Genomic DNA, 17,214 nt, shown 5'->3' on the forward strand with positions numbered 1-17,214 from the left:
TACTCACCTGGCCAAAGCTACCAAAGCCAGACACCCTGTATGGAATGGATTCCAAGGAAGAAGGCTGACTATAAAAGAGGATAAAGTAAGCAATATTAAACCTTTCTGTAGATACAACACATATGCACCTAACCCTTTTTTTTTTTAAACCCTTATCTTCTCTCTTAGAATCAATACTGAGTATCATTTCCAAGGCAAGGGAGTGGTGAGGACTAGGCAATTGAAGTTAAGTGACTTGCCCAGGGTCACACAGCTGGTAATTATCTGAGGTCAGATTTGAACCTAGGATCTCCCATCTCTAGGCCTGATTCTCAATCCACTGAGCCACCTAGCTGTCCCCATACCATACCTTTTTATTTTAAACTCAGCATACTTTTGTGGTCCTTTTTACCCCCAACCACCCACCCATCAGTTAGTAGTATCAATCTACATCCAGTTGCCCTTCAGCTCACCTGACCACCTGGTTGCTGTTCTGGGAAGTGGTTCGTGGAGTAACTGGAAAAAAAAGTGCAACTATGGAACAGTTGTGATCATGAATGCTCCCTGCCCTATGCTTTCTTGTCTGGCTTGTATAATTTATTAGATATTAAATAGCTCCAGTTGTGTGCCTGTGTAAGGTGAGTCTACCAATACTTCTGTTTCTTTCTCATCTATATATAAAATGTGTGAATCCTAAGCTTTGCTTTTCAGGTGAAACTGCCTTCCTCCTAGAAAAACCTAACCTCACTTAGAATGGTGTTCAATTTCAAAGTGGACTTGGAAAATGTGCTTATTCACTTCACCAGTCTGGGTAAGTAATAATATGCTATCTACCTGATTGTGATGGGGAAGTGATGCCTACTGGCCGGGGTGTGATAGACCTGTAGAAAAACAAAGAAAAAAAAAAAAGAGTGAGCAAAGAATTGCTGTTTCTAAACACATAAAATAAGTGAAACAGAGGAACTGATAGAGCAAAGCAGCAAACTTCCGGACTACAAACTATTCAATAGTTAGAGATATTCTCATTTTACTGTCTAAGGTGTCAAAAGATTCAGGGCAAATTCCTTTTCTCTGGGAGAGATTCCCCTTTCTTTCCAACTACCTAGATAAAGTATAAGTTTCCCTAGAATTTATATGGAAGAAAATCTAGGCAAGTCATGTACTTCTTAGATTTTTCATCATAGATTTCTTACTCTTCCCTTTCCACATTTCTCTCCAAAGACCCCATACTAGAGGACTAAAACAGAAAATCATCATCTATCTATTATTTTCTATTGTTAATATGTGCATAAGTTGTTAGGAGACAACAAAGAAAGTACATTTCAAAGGAAAGCAGGGGTATCTCTTTGTGGAACTGACCTGCTTCCTTGGCATCGGCTAGGAGATTCCTGAAATAAAGAGTTTAGAGGTGAGGAAGGTTTTATTTAGATGATGAGTCCCTAGCCAGTAGATTTGGATCTATCAGAAGGTCTCTGAAAATACATTTTTATTTATATCTTTTATTTTTATATTACCTGGCTTTTCCCCTATATTACTCTTCCTCTCCCTTCCTAAAAGCCATCTCTTATAACAAAGAATTTTGTTTAAAAAAAAGAAAATTGTAGGAAATCAATCAATACATTTATAAAAACTAATGTTGTTTGCAAAGTTCTGCACCTGAGGACTATAGTTCCCTCTCCCTCTCTCCCCAATACCCTCTGCAAAGGAACAGAGGGAAGTACCACTTTTTCTTTAAAATACTGCAACATTTATTTTTCATCATTTTGTGGTTATTCTATTTACATTGTTGCAGTCATGTATATTGTCTTTCTGGTTTTGCTTCACTTCACACTGATTCATTTTTCAGTCTTTCAATTCTACTCTGTATTCCTCACAATCATTGTTTCTTATAGCACAGAAATATTTCATTGCATGAATGTACTATGACTTGTTTGCACATTCCCAGATCAATGGGTATCTACTTTTCATTGAGTCCATTGTTATGACAAAAAGTGCTGCTATAAATATTTTGGTGTATGTGAAGTCTTTTTCTTCTTCTTTTTTTTTTTTTTTTTTGGTCAATAACTTCCTTGTAATATATGCCTAGCAGTGGAATTTACTTGTATAATTCCAAATCTACCAGAAGATCTTAAAACCTCACCTGGTAAGAGCACCAAGCCAGTAGCCAATGAACTCCCAGAAAAACTACTCTTTTCTCTACTTCTCTCAGGAATTTTACCATCAGCATCCATTTCAATTCCCCACCCTCTCCTATTTACCTTTCCTTGGGATTTTGTCAGGATTCCTCTATTCAAGTACATGACTGACAGGATCCTCCCCCCAGTGATCAATAGGCCTCAGAGAAATGAAAAATATTTCCTCTCTACAAAAAGGGTGGGAATCTCTGCTGACAACTAACATAGGTAAAAATTGGAGAAAGACTCCTTCAGAGACAATGGAGATAAAGAACAATGGCAGAGATACATACATTACTCAATGTTAAGAATGCTGAAGAGGAGAAACCATAAATAGACTGTTGCATAGTAGAAAAAGTATTTATTTGGGAATTAGGAGGCCTGAGATACAGTTCCAGATCTTCTACTAACAAGTTGAATGATTTTGGGAAAGTCTTCACTAATCTGCGTTTCCTTATCTGTAAAATTAAAAGGTTGGAAAGGATTCTCTTTTGAGATCCTTTTCAATGATGATTTTTATTCTAGGAAGAAAAGAAATTATAAGATAAAACTACAATGATATAGTGAAGAAGAAAAAGAAAATCTAAGGAAGAAGATAAAAGAGAAGAGGGATCCTGAGATCTCTTTTTGGTTCTTAAGTGAAATCCTGAAACTGCATAAAGAATCCAAGGGATGGACAGAAAAACTGAGAGCAAAGTTGTAGTCAAGTGGCATGTTTCACTCACCTTCAGGATAGCCAGGAACTTCTTCAGCTCCCCATTTTCCTTCCTTAGGACTACTAGCTCCCTAAGATGGTAATATTCAGCTTTAAGGGACAATGAAATGGAAGTCTGAATATGTATATCGCTTTGATTAAGAACTCCATTGACCAACCCACCAAGCAGAGTAGAGGTGTAAACAGTGATTATAATTATTATTAACATATAATAACATTTCTTGGGAGTCCCTTAGGTACACAGCACTATATGTTGTTGAGGTGTTCTTTCTTTAGTTTCCTGAGTTAACAGTTAGACAAATATAATAGAATCAGGAAGACAAATAGATGACCACCTGGCTGTTGTGATCTTTAAATGTTTTATTGTTGCTTAAAAAAATATTGCTATCATTTCACAAGGAAAATACCACCCCTCCACCCCAGTACCTCCCCCATAGACAAAGAACTATAAATGAGTAAACTAGACTGACATAGTGATGATATTTGCATGATTTTCTCCACCTAAATTCAATAGCTCATGTATAGGAATGAAGGTAGGAGTAACCCAAAGCTGAGGCTTGGAAAGGTACAATTAGAGCTACGTTAATGATGTCAAAGGCTCCAGAGAAGAGAACAATGTAAAGTGGAACTGGTTCTCCAAGGGTTCAAGATGGGGAAAAGAGAATAGTATAGCTAGTGCAGAGGAAATGGCATGGGATAGAACTGAGGGTTCAAAGGTCTAGAGTCATGGTGTGAAAAGTCAATGGATTATGGTCAGTTAAGGGAATTTTGGAATTCTTAAATTTGGAGATGGTGCATTTGTGGACAATGGAAAAATCAAGGGTATGATTATGTTTGTATGTTGTAGAAGTCATAGGCAGTGGGTAGTAGGCACAGAAAAGGTCCCATATATACCAAATTATTTATAGCAACACTTTTATGGTAGCAAAAAACCCTTAGATACAGGATTGGTTTTTTAAAAAACCTTTACCAATATTGGTTCTAAGGCAGAAGAGTGGTAAGGGCTAGGCTATGGGAGTTAAGCGACTTGCCCAGGATCACATAGCTAGAAAGTGTCTGAGATCAAATCTGAACCCAAGACCTCCGTCTCTAGGCCTGGCCCTATTGGATATATTAGTATCCATTCCTTATATATGTTGGAAACCAGATCTTTATCAGAGATATTTGATGCAAAGTTTTTCTTATCCAAACAATGGTTTCTCTTTATATTCTAATTTCATTAATTTTGTTCACACAACAGATTTATTTCACAATGAATTTTCCCAAAAACCATATATCTAAGAGACACTTCCTGTTTGCTACATCTATTTGGAGCTTATTTTGATATATGCTGCAAGATACTGATTCAAACACAATTTCTGAAAATCTGCTTTCTAATCACCAAAAATTTTTGTTGAGTAACAAGTCCTTCCCTCAGTAGTTTCTGATCTTGGATTTATCAAGTGTAGGATTATGATTGTCAGTTACTTGTAGGTCTTGCTTATCTAATGCATGTCATGATCCCCTCCTACTTAGATGTTGTAGTATTCCATTATCCATTGATGCCCAAAATTCCACTACTGAATTCTCTCTTTTAGCTTACAGTTTTATCTCTGTTCAAATGTGAAGATTCTGAGAGAAGAGACTGAGAATAAATATTTTAATATATATAAAAGAGCAGTCATCAGTGTGAAAGAATGTATTAGATGCTTTTAGAGAATATAGGTTTTGTTAGGGCAGAGTGAAGAGAGTTAAAGGAAAGGAAAAACAGAAGGAAAAGAAGTATAGTGTAACCTGGGGATAATTAAGATTCTTTGTCCATTTTACAATTATCCTAAGTACTGACCTTGATAATGAGAGTAATTCCTCTAAAAAGAAAATGACTAATGTAACCTGGGAAACTATGGGGATCTGGGTAGGCTCACTTACTTGTCCTGACTGGCCACTGTTCTTTGGGCCTCCTGCATGGCAGCTTCTGACTTAGAAAGTCTGTGTTTATAAAAGGTGATAAGTAGATCTGTCTGTTTCTTCTGGAAACTCCAAACCTGCTAGAGGGAAAAGGCCCCAATCACCTAATCATGCTTCAATACAGCTCACCAACTCATATTCAATATCTGATCAGTCAGAGTCCCACAAACTAGAATAATTCATGAAAGTTAGAAGGTAGAAAACTGGGGATAAAACACAATACCATTCACTTTTCAAACTCCATCAACATCTAATATTACGAATTGAAAGGACTATCTACAGCAATGTGGTCCTAATTTCCCCAACACCACTGTGAGGATACAAAGGACCACAAAATTGGTTTCTCATTTTGTTTGGATTTCCTGCCTTAAGTCTCTTCCTAGTCCAATTCATCTTCCACTTAGATAGCAAGTTGCACTTCTTACCATTAAACCCCCACCCATCCATTCAATGAACTCTAGGGCCCCCCATTACCCCTAAGTAATACAAAATATCCTTTGTTTGGTTTTAAAGCTCTTCATAACCTCGCCTCTTCTTACCTGTCCAGACTTCTAACACCTCCCCTCAGTCCATGTACTCTACAATTCAGTGACACTGACTGCCTTTGCTGGTCCTTACACAAGATACTCCATCTACCTATTTTCACTAACTGCGCTTCATGCCTAGAATTTTTTCCTTGCTTATCTCTACTTCTTGGCTTCCCTATTTCCTTCAAGTCTCAACTAAAGTACTACCTCTGTCAGGATGACTTTTCCAATCCTCCTTAATTTTAGTACCCTCCTCAGATTATTTCTAATTTATTCAACGTATAGAGAGAAAGATAAAGAACTATGGGACAGCTAGATGGCTTAGTGATTAGAAAGTCAAGCCTGGAGTTGGGAGAGCCTAAATTCAAATCTGGTGGGGGCAGCTGGGTAGTTCAGTGGATTGAGAGCCAGGCCTAGAGACGGGAGGTCCTAGGTTCAAATCCGGCCTCAGATACTTCCCAGCTGTGTGACCCTGGGCAAGTCACTTAACCCCTATTGCCTAGCCCTTACCACTCTTCCACCTATAAGTCAATACACAGAAGTTAAGGGTTTAAAATAAAAAAAAAATAATTAAAAATAATTTAAAAAAATTCAAATCTGGCCTCAGACGCTTCTTAGCTGCATGGCCCTGGTCAAGTCATTTAACTCCAATTGCCTACCCCTAACTGTTCTTTAGACTTGGAATCAATATTTAGTATTGAATCTAAGACAGAAGGTAAGAGTTAAAAAAAAAAGATGAACTATGTTGATATTTCAGTGGTGGTACTATTGAGCTGAATTATATATATATATATTTATGATTATTATATGATATATAATAATTATACATATATATATTTTTTAAACCCTTAACTTCCGTGTATTGGCTCCTAGGTGGAAGAGTGGTAAGGGCTAGGCAATAGGGGTTAAGTGACTTGCCCAGGGTCACACAGCTGGGAAATGTCTGAGGCCGGATTTGAACCTAGGACCTCCTGTCTCTAGGCCTGACTCTCAATCCACTGAGCTATCCAGCTGCCCCTGAGCTGAATTATATTAATAATCTAGAAGAATTTTTATTTTTGTTAGTGAAAGGCATAGCTCGAATCCTCAGTAGTATTTGTCTCATCTGCTTCAGGATATGGCACTTCCCTCCAAGCCTTTTCCTTATCTCCTTAACACTTTTCTAATGAATTTTAAGACTTTCCACTTCATTTTCAAGACCTTTCATCATCATACCATTTTAATTATAAAACTACAGGGAGTTTGAGTTATTATTTAATCTAGTTATATTACCCTCAGGCAAAACTATGCTTATCCCATTTCAAGATAGATATAATTCTTTGTTTTAAAGGACATTGAAAGAGAGGAATTCCAAAATCTCTCAGGAATGATTTTCAGTATTTAACAATATTTACTCTAGTGAGGTTCTTTTTCATATATAACCTAAGTTTCTCATTCTCAAAGGAGAGTCCTTTTCTTACCAAAGGTTATTAAATCATGTGAGAAAAAAAATCACACAATTGTCATATACTTATTTTGGTTTTGGTTTTAGTTTTAGAAATAAAAACCATGTTATCTACTTTTTAAGTTATGGATAGAGGATTAAAATCAATCTTAGTAAAACAGTAATAATAAAAATATACTTCAGTTCTATATTGAAGTGATTTAGTTAAAGGGGATAAGGAGATAAAATGAAAAAAGTATATATAGGATAAGATGGAGAAGAAGAAATTACAGAGAAAGAGAAAAAAGAGGCTTAAATTGAATTTTATAGAAAATTAAACAAATGATCTAGATCATATGACCATATGAAGTAGATCATATGAGCTCATTCCTCAAGCCTCAATTCTATCCTTATCCCCTTTACCAACAGATGATTTCATCTTTTATGTTGCTGAAAATATTGAGGCAATGTCTTCATTTGTGAGCTCTATCTCCTTTATTCTATATTTCAAAACCCTTCCTACATTTTCATCAATTCTATCCTCCTTTGCTCTGGTATAAGCCCATGAGATACTTGTATTCCTTTCCAAAGGTAACTACTTGTGTTTTGATCCACCACCACCACCACCACCACCCAGAGAACTTGTCTTATCAATCATTCCTTCTTTTGTCTTCAAGCACTTCCCTCTTCCTATGACTATAAATACACTTGAATCTCTTCTATCTTTAAAAAGGAAAAAAAAAATCCTTCCCTTGACTTTGCCATACCCTCACTATTTTGTTCCTGAATTCCTAGAGAGAAACTCCTACTTCCTACATCTATGTTCTCATCATCTTATTTTTCAATTCATTACAATCTGGGTTCTAACCTTGGTACTCTACTAGAACTATTTTTTTTTTAGAAAAATTTTCCATGGTTACATGATTCATGTTCTTACTTCCCCCATCACCCCCTCAAGCCCCCCCCATCGCCAACACGCATTTCCATTGGTTTTAACATGTGCCATCGATCAAGACCTGTTTCCATATTATTGATAGTTGCATTGGTGTGGTAGTTTCGAGTCTATATCCCAAATCATGTCCCCATCAACCCATGTGTTCAAGCAGTTGTTTTTCTTCTGTGTTTCCACTCCTGCAGTTCTTCCTCTGAATGTGGATAGTGTTTTTTTCCATAAGTCCCTCAGAATTGTCCTGGGTCATTGCATTGCTGCTAGTACAGAAGTCCATTACATTCGATTTTACCACAGTGTATCAGTCTCTGTGTACAATGTTCTTCTGGCTCTGCTCCTTTCACTCTGCATCAATTCCTGAAGGTCATTCCAGTTCACATGGAATTCCTCCAGTTTATTATTCCTTTGAGCACAGTAGTATTCCATCACCAACAGATACCACAATTTGTTCAGCCATTCCCCAATTGAAGGACATACCTTCGTTTTCCAGTTTTTTGCCACCACCACAAAGAGCACAGCTATAAATATTTTTGTACATGTCTTTTTCCTTATGACCTCTTTGGGGTACAAACCCAGCAATGATATGGCTGGATCAAAGGGCAGGCAATCTTTTAGCGCTCTTTGGGCATAGTTCCAAATTGCCATCCAGAATGGTTGGATCAGTTCACAGCACAACTCCACCAGCAATGCATCAATGTCCCAATTTTGTCACATCCCCTCCAACATTCATTACTCTCCCTTGCTATCATTTTAGCCAGTCTGCTGGGTGTGAGGTGATACCTCAGAGTTGTTTTGATTTGCATTTCTCTAAATATTAGAGATCTAGAACACTTTCTCATGTGCTTATTGATAGTTTTGATTTATTTATCTGAAAATTGCCTATTCATGTCCCTTGCCCATTTATTAATTGGGGAATGGCTTGATTCTTTATACAATTGATTTAGCTCCTTGTATATTTGAGTAATTAGACCTCTGTCAGAGTTTTTTGTTATAAAGATTTTTCCCCCAGTTTGTTATTTCCCTTTTGGTTTTGGTTGCATTGTTTTTGTTTGTACAAAAACTTTTTAATTTAATATAATCAAAATTATTTATTTTACATTTTGTAATTTTTTCTAACTCTTGCTTGTTTTTTTTTTTAAACCCTTGTACTTCGGTGTATTGTCTCATAGGTGGAAGAGTGGTAAGGGTGGGCAATGGGGGTCAAGTGACTTGCCCAGGGTCACACAGCTGGGAAGTGGCTGAGGCCGGGTTTGAACCTAGGACCTCCCATCTCTAGGCCTGGCCCTCAATCCACTGAGCTACCCAGCTGCCCCCTCTTGCTTGGTTTTAAAATCTTTCCTTTCCCAGAGATCTGACAAGAATACTATTCTGTGTTCACCTAATTTATTTGTAGTTTCCTTCTTTATATTCAAATCACTTACCCATTTTGAATTTATCTTGGTGTAGGGTGTGAGATGTTGATCTAAACCTAATTTCTCCCATATTGTTTTCCAATTTTCTCAGCAGTTTTTGTCAAATAGTGGATTTTTGTCCCAAAAGTTGGGCTCTTTGGGTTTATCATACACTGTCTTGCTGACATCACTTACACCAAATCTATTCCACTGACACCCTTCTGTCTCTTAGCCAGTATCATATTGTTTTGATGACCACTGCTTTATAGTACAGTTTGATATCTGGTACTGCTAGGCCACTTTCCTTCACATTTTTTTTTCAATATTTCCCTTGATATTCTTGATCTTTTGTTCTTCCAAATGAACTTTGTAATGGTTTTTTCTAATTCAGTAAAAAAGTTTCTTGGTAATTTTATAGGCATGGCACTAAATAAGTAAATTAATTTGGGCAGAATGGTCATTTTTATTATGTTAGCTTGTCCTATCCATAAGCAATCAATGTTTTTCCATTCATTTAGATCTAGTTTTAATTGTTTGGAAAGTGTTTTGTAGTTGTGTTCATATAATTCCTGTGTTTGTTTTGGTAGATAGATTCCCAAGTATTTTATATTTTATATTGTCTAAAGTGATTTTAAAGGGCATTTCTCTTTCTAACTCTTGCTGCTGAGATGTGTTGGAAATATATAGAAATGCTAATGATTTATGTGCATTTATTTTGTATCTTGCCACTGCTAAAGTTGTTGATTATTTCCACTAGCCTTTTAGTTGATTCTCTAGGATTTTTTAAATAGACCATCATATCATCTGCAAAGAGTGATAGCTTAGTCTCCTCACTGCCTATTTTAATACTTTCAATTTCTTTTTCTTCTCTAATTGCTACTGCTAGTGTTTCTAGTACAATGTTAAATAATAGAGGTGATAATGGGCATCCTTGTTTCACTCCTGATCTTATTGGGAAGGCTTCTAATTTATCCTCATTGCATATGATGCTTGTTGATGGTTTTAGATATATACTCTTTATTATTTTTAGGAAAGGTCCTTCTATTCCTATACTTTCTAGTGTTTTCAATAGGAATTTTGTCAAAGGCTTTTTCAGCATCTATTGAGACAATCATGATTTTTGTTTGTTAGCTTGTTGATGTGGTCAATTATGTGGATGGTTTTCCTAATGTTGAACCATATTTGCATGCCTGGTATAAATCCCACCTGATCATGATGGATAACCCTCTTGATAACTTGCTGGAGTCTTTTTGCTTCTACTAGAACTATTCTACCAAAGGTTTAATTTAATTTTTTTTAGTAGTCAAATCCAAGAACCTTCTCAAACTCCTTCACCTCTTTGATTTTTCTGTGGTTTTCAGTGTTGTGAACCATCTCTTCCTCTTGGGTGCATTCTCTTGCTTTGGCTTCCATGACAATACTCGTTCTTGGCTCTCCTTTTACCTGGATAACCTTCTACCTGGTTAAAAGATTCCTTTGCTGGTTCATCCTCTTCATCCATTCAGATGCAATACCTTTTAATGTCTTCCAAGACTCTCTGCTGGGACTTCTCCTGTTTTATCTCTATTGGTGATTTCATCAATTTCCATAGGTTTAATTATAACTTCTATAAAATAATTATAACATTTTAACTAGCCTTACTTTTCCTCTTGACTTTGAATTCCCCATCTCTAACTATTTGTTGAACACCTCAACCTGGATGTCAAAATGATACCTTAAACTCAACGTGTTTACAACTAAACTCATCTTCCCCCACTCAAATTTTCTTTTCTTTTAAAGGTTCCCATTTTCTTCCCATCAATCAGGCTTGAAACTGTAAAATCTTCATTGATTTTTCTCATTCTTTCATTCCTCATATCCAAATAGCTGTCAAATTCTGTCCACGCTACCATGTAGGATTATAGATTTAGAAATGCAAAGGACCACAAGTCACACAGAACAACTTTTAACTTTATGAAAGAAAAAATTTGAGGCTTGAGAAGTTAAATGACTTGCCCAAGTCACACAGATTATGTTCTAGGGCCAACAAAACCTTGCTGCAATACATTCCATCATGGCTGGTTCCATGGTTCTACCACCTGTTCATAATGTATAGACATGTGAAGCTTAACAGATATATTTCACTAGACTATAACAGATATGAAAATAATAGGTCTGATTCTAAATACAGCACTATTTCCACTGTGCCACATTGCCTTCTAATGCCCTTACCTCTTCCACTTCTTTCATATTTATACCCTTCTCTCTATTCAAACTATCTTACTTTTTTAGGTCTTTATAGCACTAAACTATTAGAATATCCTCCTGCCTGATTTCCTTGCCTCCAGGTTCTCACATTTCTCATCTCTTCTCCAGAGAGCTACCAAAATAAACTTCCTGTGGAATAGGTCCAAGCATGTCTCTTCCTCATTCAAAAATATTTAGTGATTCCCTACTAGACTCCAGAATAAAATACAAATTCTTTAGCCTAACATTTAAAGTCCTATATAACCTGGTTCCAAATTACCTTTTATTTTGCATCATGCCCTTTATATACTCTATGGTCTAGTGAAACTACAATACTAGTTGTCCCTCAAATCTAATATGCTATCTCACGCTCTACACATTCACTCAAGTTGTTCTCCATTCCTGAAATAAATTCCCTCCTCATCTCTGCCTTCTAGACAAGATTTTACATCTTCTTTCAAGGTTCAATCTAGGTATCAATTCTTCCTTGTAACCTTCTTCCATTTGCCTTACTGGTGGTATTCTTTCCCTATTCAAACTTTTCCTAGAGTACTTCCTAGATCTATAGCCACCATTATTCCAACTTGCATTATATTTAGATGTGTATATGTCATCTCTCTACTAGAATATAAGTTCCTTGAGGACAAGATAGTGGTTTTTTGTTTCTTTGTTTGTTCTATAAAATAAGTGCATCTGATTTGGTCAATAAACCAAAAACTGGAAAAGGCCTGAGACACAAATTCAGGAAAAATACTGTCCAAATAGCATATTCACATTTTGTCAAAGCATTTCAAAGGCAGATTTAAAATTGTACTATTCAGAACATTTACATAGCATTGTGAATCTTTCAGATCAAAATTTTTTCAATTAGTGAAAATCACCTTCTTTCCCTCTCATATTTCTACCCTAACCTTCCCCCTTAAAAAGAAAGCAAAATAAAAACCTTTATAATAAATATGCATATACAAAACAAATTTCCACTTGGATCATATCCAAAAATACATGTGTCTCAATCTGTATTCTGAGTCCTTTGCTCCTTTGCAAAAAGGTTGGAAGCATGCTTCTTTACTGGTCCACCGAAATAATATTTGGTCACTACATTGATGAGAGTTCTTAAGTCTTTTAACAGTCTTTTTCTCCATAAAGTTGCAATCATTGTAAAAATAGTTCTCCTATTTCATAACAGGACTAATATGGAACCATGTTTTGCATGACTGCACATATTTAACCTATAGCAAGTTGTTTTTCATCTCAGGGAGGGGGAGGGAAGGAAAGAATTTATAACAGTTTTGAAAAATGAATGTTAAAATTATTTTCACATGTAAATGGAAAAATAATATATTATGGAGACCCCAAAACTGAAATATAAATGTTCATGCACACATGTACACATACATACACAAATATATATACTATAGGTTTATATCTATACATATCTGTTTCTTTCTATATCAATATATCTATATCTATCTATTTATATCTATATATCTCTCTCTCTAACTTTTCTGGAATAATGTTTTTAGTTCTAAGTACCACAGTTTATGAGGGATAAGTTCAAGAGTGCATAGAGGAGGGGAACCAAGATAGTGAAGGGCCTGAGACCATTTTATTTGAGGATCAGTTGAAGGAACTGAAAATGTTTACATTGGAGAGTTAAGAATTTAAGCAAGATGAAGAATATGATAGTTGCCTTTGAGCATTTGAAGGGCTGTCATGTGAAAGACAGAAGAGACTTCTTTTGTTTGGTCCTAAAGAGCAGAACCAGAAGTAATGGTTCTTACTCTATGTTGTGCATTTTCACTGGCTTTTCCCTATGCTTCCCTCTTCTTTTCTGCCTCCTGTCTTTCCTGATTTCTGTCAGGTTCCAACTAAAATCCTACTTTAAGCAAGAAGCTATTCCTAATTCTCATTAGGGAAAATTAGTATCTTCTAGGTTTAACTCCAATTCATCTGGTATATATTTACTCTGTCCATAAATGTTTGCATGTTGTATCTCATACTGAGAACAGGGACTATTCTGTTGTTGTTGTTTTGTTTTTCATTTCTTTGTATCTCCAAAGCTTAGCACACAGTGCCTAGAACATAGTAACTGATTAATAAATGATTCTTGGTTTCTCTTGACTTGATGTATGGACTCTGAAACAGGGCAAAATTAGACTTGATATCCGAAAAAACTTCCTAACAAACAGAACCGTCTAAAAGTAGAACAGACTACCTTGGAACATGAGGAACTTCTTAATCCTTGTAGATCTCTAAGCTCATGGGTTGCATTTATCAGTATCCTTTCTAAAAAGTAGCACTTACAACTGAACACAATATCCAAGGTCTGATTTGATCAGGGCAAATTTAGAGAGACTATTATGTCTGTATTCCTGGATGCTTTATTTATGTAGTACATGTGTTATTATGTAATACATATTTCTATATTCATCATGCTGCAAAAGAAGACATATATAGCTTACACAAGAAAAATCCATGGAGTAAATGAAGTGGAAAATAACATGCTTCAATTTGCCTCCAAACTTCATCAGTTCTTCTATAGCAGTGGATACCCTTTTTCATCATGAGTCTCTTGGAGTTGTCCTGGATCCTTGCATTGTTGATAATAGTCAAGTCATTCACAGTTGATCATCATACCTTATTACAATTACTTTGTACAATTCTCCTGATTCTGTTCACTTCATTTTGCATCAGTTCATACAAGTCTTTCTAGGTTTTTTTTGTGATCATCTTAGTAATTTCTTATGGCTCAATGGTCTTCCATTATAATCAGTCTAAGATCATAACTGTTAACCCCTTCTTTTTTAACTTTGGCTGAAGCACAGTAGATTCTATTCCAGTTCTTTAGTTTTACTCTGTCTATATCTCCCTACTTTAAATGTTTCTTGTAGACAACATATTAGGGATTCTGGTTTTTAATCCACTTTGTTATCCCCTTCTATTTTATGGGTGAGTTCATCCCATTCACATTCAGAGTTATGAATACCAATTGCATGTTTCCCTCTGTCTTATTCATCCTTCTCTTCCTTTCCTTTCACCTTTTCCCTGTTCACAAATATTTTTATTTCTGACTACCATCTTCCTGAGTTCACACTTCTCTTTGGTCCATCCCCCACTTTTCTTAATTCCCTTCCCCTTCTTTCTTACTTATAGGGCAAGATGGGTATCTACAGCTAGCTGCATGCAGATGTTATTCCCTTGCTTTGTACCAATTCTGACAAGAGTAAGATTCAAGCATTGCCCACCACTACCTCTATTTTCCCCTCTACTGTATTGATTCTTACATGCCTCCTTATGAGGGATAATTTTCCCCTAATTTTCTTACCTTTTCTCTTTTCTCAGTGTATTCCTTTTTCTTATTATTTGATTTTGTTTTGCTTTTCTTTTTTGAGGGGAGGAAGTCTATTAATCCTTCATATTCAATTTACTCCTGCTCTCTGTCTATATATGTTCCTATTCACTTTCCTAATTAGTGATAAAATTATTAAGTATTTTCCATACCTTAAGTATACTAAGAAATTTAGGTACTTTATATACTTCAAGTATCATAGATATCCCATGTATCTTAGTTATCAACTTATGTAGTAATGCAATCAGTTTAATACCATTGTTTCCCTTGATTACCTAAGTATCTTAAATACTTTAAATATCTCTTATGCCATGGCTATTTTAAATATCTTAGTTATTACCCTGTGTAACAGTGCAATCAATTTAACACTGCTTGTACCAGGTGGTCCTCAGGCTGTTGATTCCACCACTCTCACCTCTTACCCCAGAGAGGTAGGTCCTTCCTGTTGTCCCTCTATATTTTCTTTGGCTGAAACCCTGCTTCACTGTCTTCTGTTGGTTCTATTGCTCAAAAAAATTTTTTTTTCTTCCTGATTGCTTTACCTCCATCAAAACAACCTAAAATATTGCATAAACTTTCTTGGTTCTCATGTCAGACAGTTGATTTATATTGTAGTTCACTAAAATTACTGATCTTTTTAGATGAATAGCCATGTAGTCAAACTTCTATTTTGTACATGCAAAAATGATTTTTTGAAACTCTACCAAACTTGCATTTGACCTTATTAGATTTAATCTCATTAAGTACCTCCCCTCCAAAAAAAAAATTAGTTCTGCTAGTTCTGCTCACCTCATTTTGCATCATTTTACACAGGTCCTACCAGAGTCCTCAAAATTCTTCCTTTTACCATTTCTTAGGGCAAAATGATAATCCATCATATGCATACATACATATATATAATTTATTCAGCTACTCCCCAATTAATGAAAACCCACTTTGTTTTCAGTTCTTTGTCACAACAAAAAAGATGATGTTATTAATATTTTTGCACATATGGGCTATTTCCTTCTTTCTTTAATCTTTGTGCCATATTCCAAGTAATGGTATTGGGTCAAAGGGTATGTTCCAAATTGCTTTCCAAAATGTCTGGACCAATTCACATATCTACCAACAATATATTATTGTGTCTATCCTCCAACAATCCCTTCCAACAATTGTCATTTTTACTTCTTTAATGGGTATGAGGTAGAAACTCAGAGTAATTTTAATTTACCTTTATCTCATTCCTAGTAATTTGAAGCACCTATCCTGTTGTTATGGATTGTTTACCCCTCCCTGTTTGAGACCTGCATTTTCATATTATTTGACCAATTATATATTAAGAAATGGATATAATTTTTACATATTTGTGTCAATTCTCTACAAATCTTAGATATCAGACTTTTTATCAGAAACATTTAAGACAAAAATCGTCACCCCAGTTAACTAGTTCTCTTCTAACTAATTCTGTTTGGGCAGAACACTTTAAATTTTAATATAATCAAAATTGTATATTTTATCTCTTGTAATTCTGTCACTTATTTGTTCAAAAACTCTTCTATCAATAACAGTGAAAAGTATCTGCTTCAGTATAACTCCAATTTGTTTATATGACTTTTTATATCTAAGTCACATATGTAATTTATTTAATGCTTATTGAGTAGTCTATGATGTGAGATGTCGCTCTAAATCTACTTTCCACTAGACTAGTTTCCAGTTTTCCCAGAATTATTTGTTAAATAGTTAATACTTGCCCCAGAAGTTGGAGGTTTTAGGTTTATCAAACACATTGCAGCCATGTTCAATTTCTTCCAAATCTTGTATTCTTAATCTATCCTACTGCTTTTTTTTTTTAAAATAGTATAGAACAGTTTTGAGAACTGCTTTGTTGTATATTTGGGAGTCTGATACTACTAGGTTCCTTTCCATCCTAGTTTTGTTTTGTTTTTTCATTATTTTCCTGGAGATTCTTGACTTCTTTTCCCCCTCCTGATAAACTTTGATATTATATATTATAGTTCTATTAAAAAAAAACCATTGGTAATTTGATTGGTATGAAACTGAATAAGTTAATTTATTATTATTTATTTTATGGTTAGATTTAACTATGTCTGAAAGGGATAAATTGAGGTCTCCCACATTATAGTTTTACTGTGTTTTCTCTTATAACTCATTTAACTTTTCCTTTAAGAATTTAGATACTAATGCAACTACCAACAATTTGGAAATTGGTCTTGATCAAGGACACACGACAAAACTAGTGGAAATGTGCATCGGCCATGGGTGGGGGTAGTGCGGGGGGCGAAGGGGAAAGGAGGAGCATGAATCATGTAACCATGTTAAAAATGAATATTAATAAATGTTTGGAAAAAAAAGAACCAAAAAAAAAAGAATTTAGATACTATGTCATTTGGTGCAGATATATTTAGTATGTAATATGCAGAAATGAGTAGCCATATTTCTGGGAGTGCAAGTTGGCAATTGCCACTTTGGAACACAGAACCTGGCAGAGCACCCAGGGTGTGTGTCAGGGTGACAGTTAAGGACAGGGTATA

At 35.4% G+C, this 17,214-nt stretch overlaps 1 protein-coding gene across 2 annotated transcripts in view; it reads right to left on the reverse strand.

The window, feature by feature from the left end:
- The window catches only part of RNF212B (ring finger protein 212B), a 79,318-nt gene that overhangs the window by 28,369 nt on the left and 33,735 nt on the right, over nucleotides 1–17,214 (reverse strand). The window contains exons 5-10 of one of the 2 annotated variants that reach the window (XM_044665249.1): nucleotides 4,777–4,895; nucleotides 2,879–2,939; nucleotides 1,339–1,367; nucleotides 814–860; nucleotides 453–495; nucleotides 8–68 (exon numbers count right to left, since the gene is read on the reverse strand). In XM_044665249.1, the coding sequence (XP_044521184.1) occupies nucleotides 8–68; nucleotides 453–495; nucleotides 814–860; nucleotides 1,339–1,367; nucleotides 2,879–2,939; nucleotides 4,777–4,895 (360 nt within the window). The remainder of the gene's footprint in view (nucleotides 1–7; nucleotides 69–452; nucleotides 496–813; nucleotides 861–1,338; nucleotides 1,368–2,878; nucleotides 2,940–4,776; nucleotides 4,896–17,214) is intronic. The other variant, XM_044665250.1, reaches the window with a different exon arrangement.

The sequence above is a fragment of the Gracilinanus agilis genome, chromosome 2 (genome assembly GCF_016433145.1).
Source record: "Gracilinanus agilis isolate LMUSP501 chromosome 2, AgileGrace, whole genome shotgun sequence".
Taxonomy (NCBI): Eukaryota; Metazoa; Chordata; class Mammalia; order Didelphimorphia; family Didelphidae; genus Gracilinanus; species Gracilinanus agilis.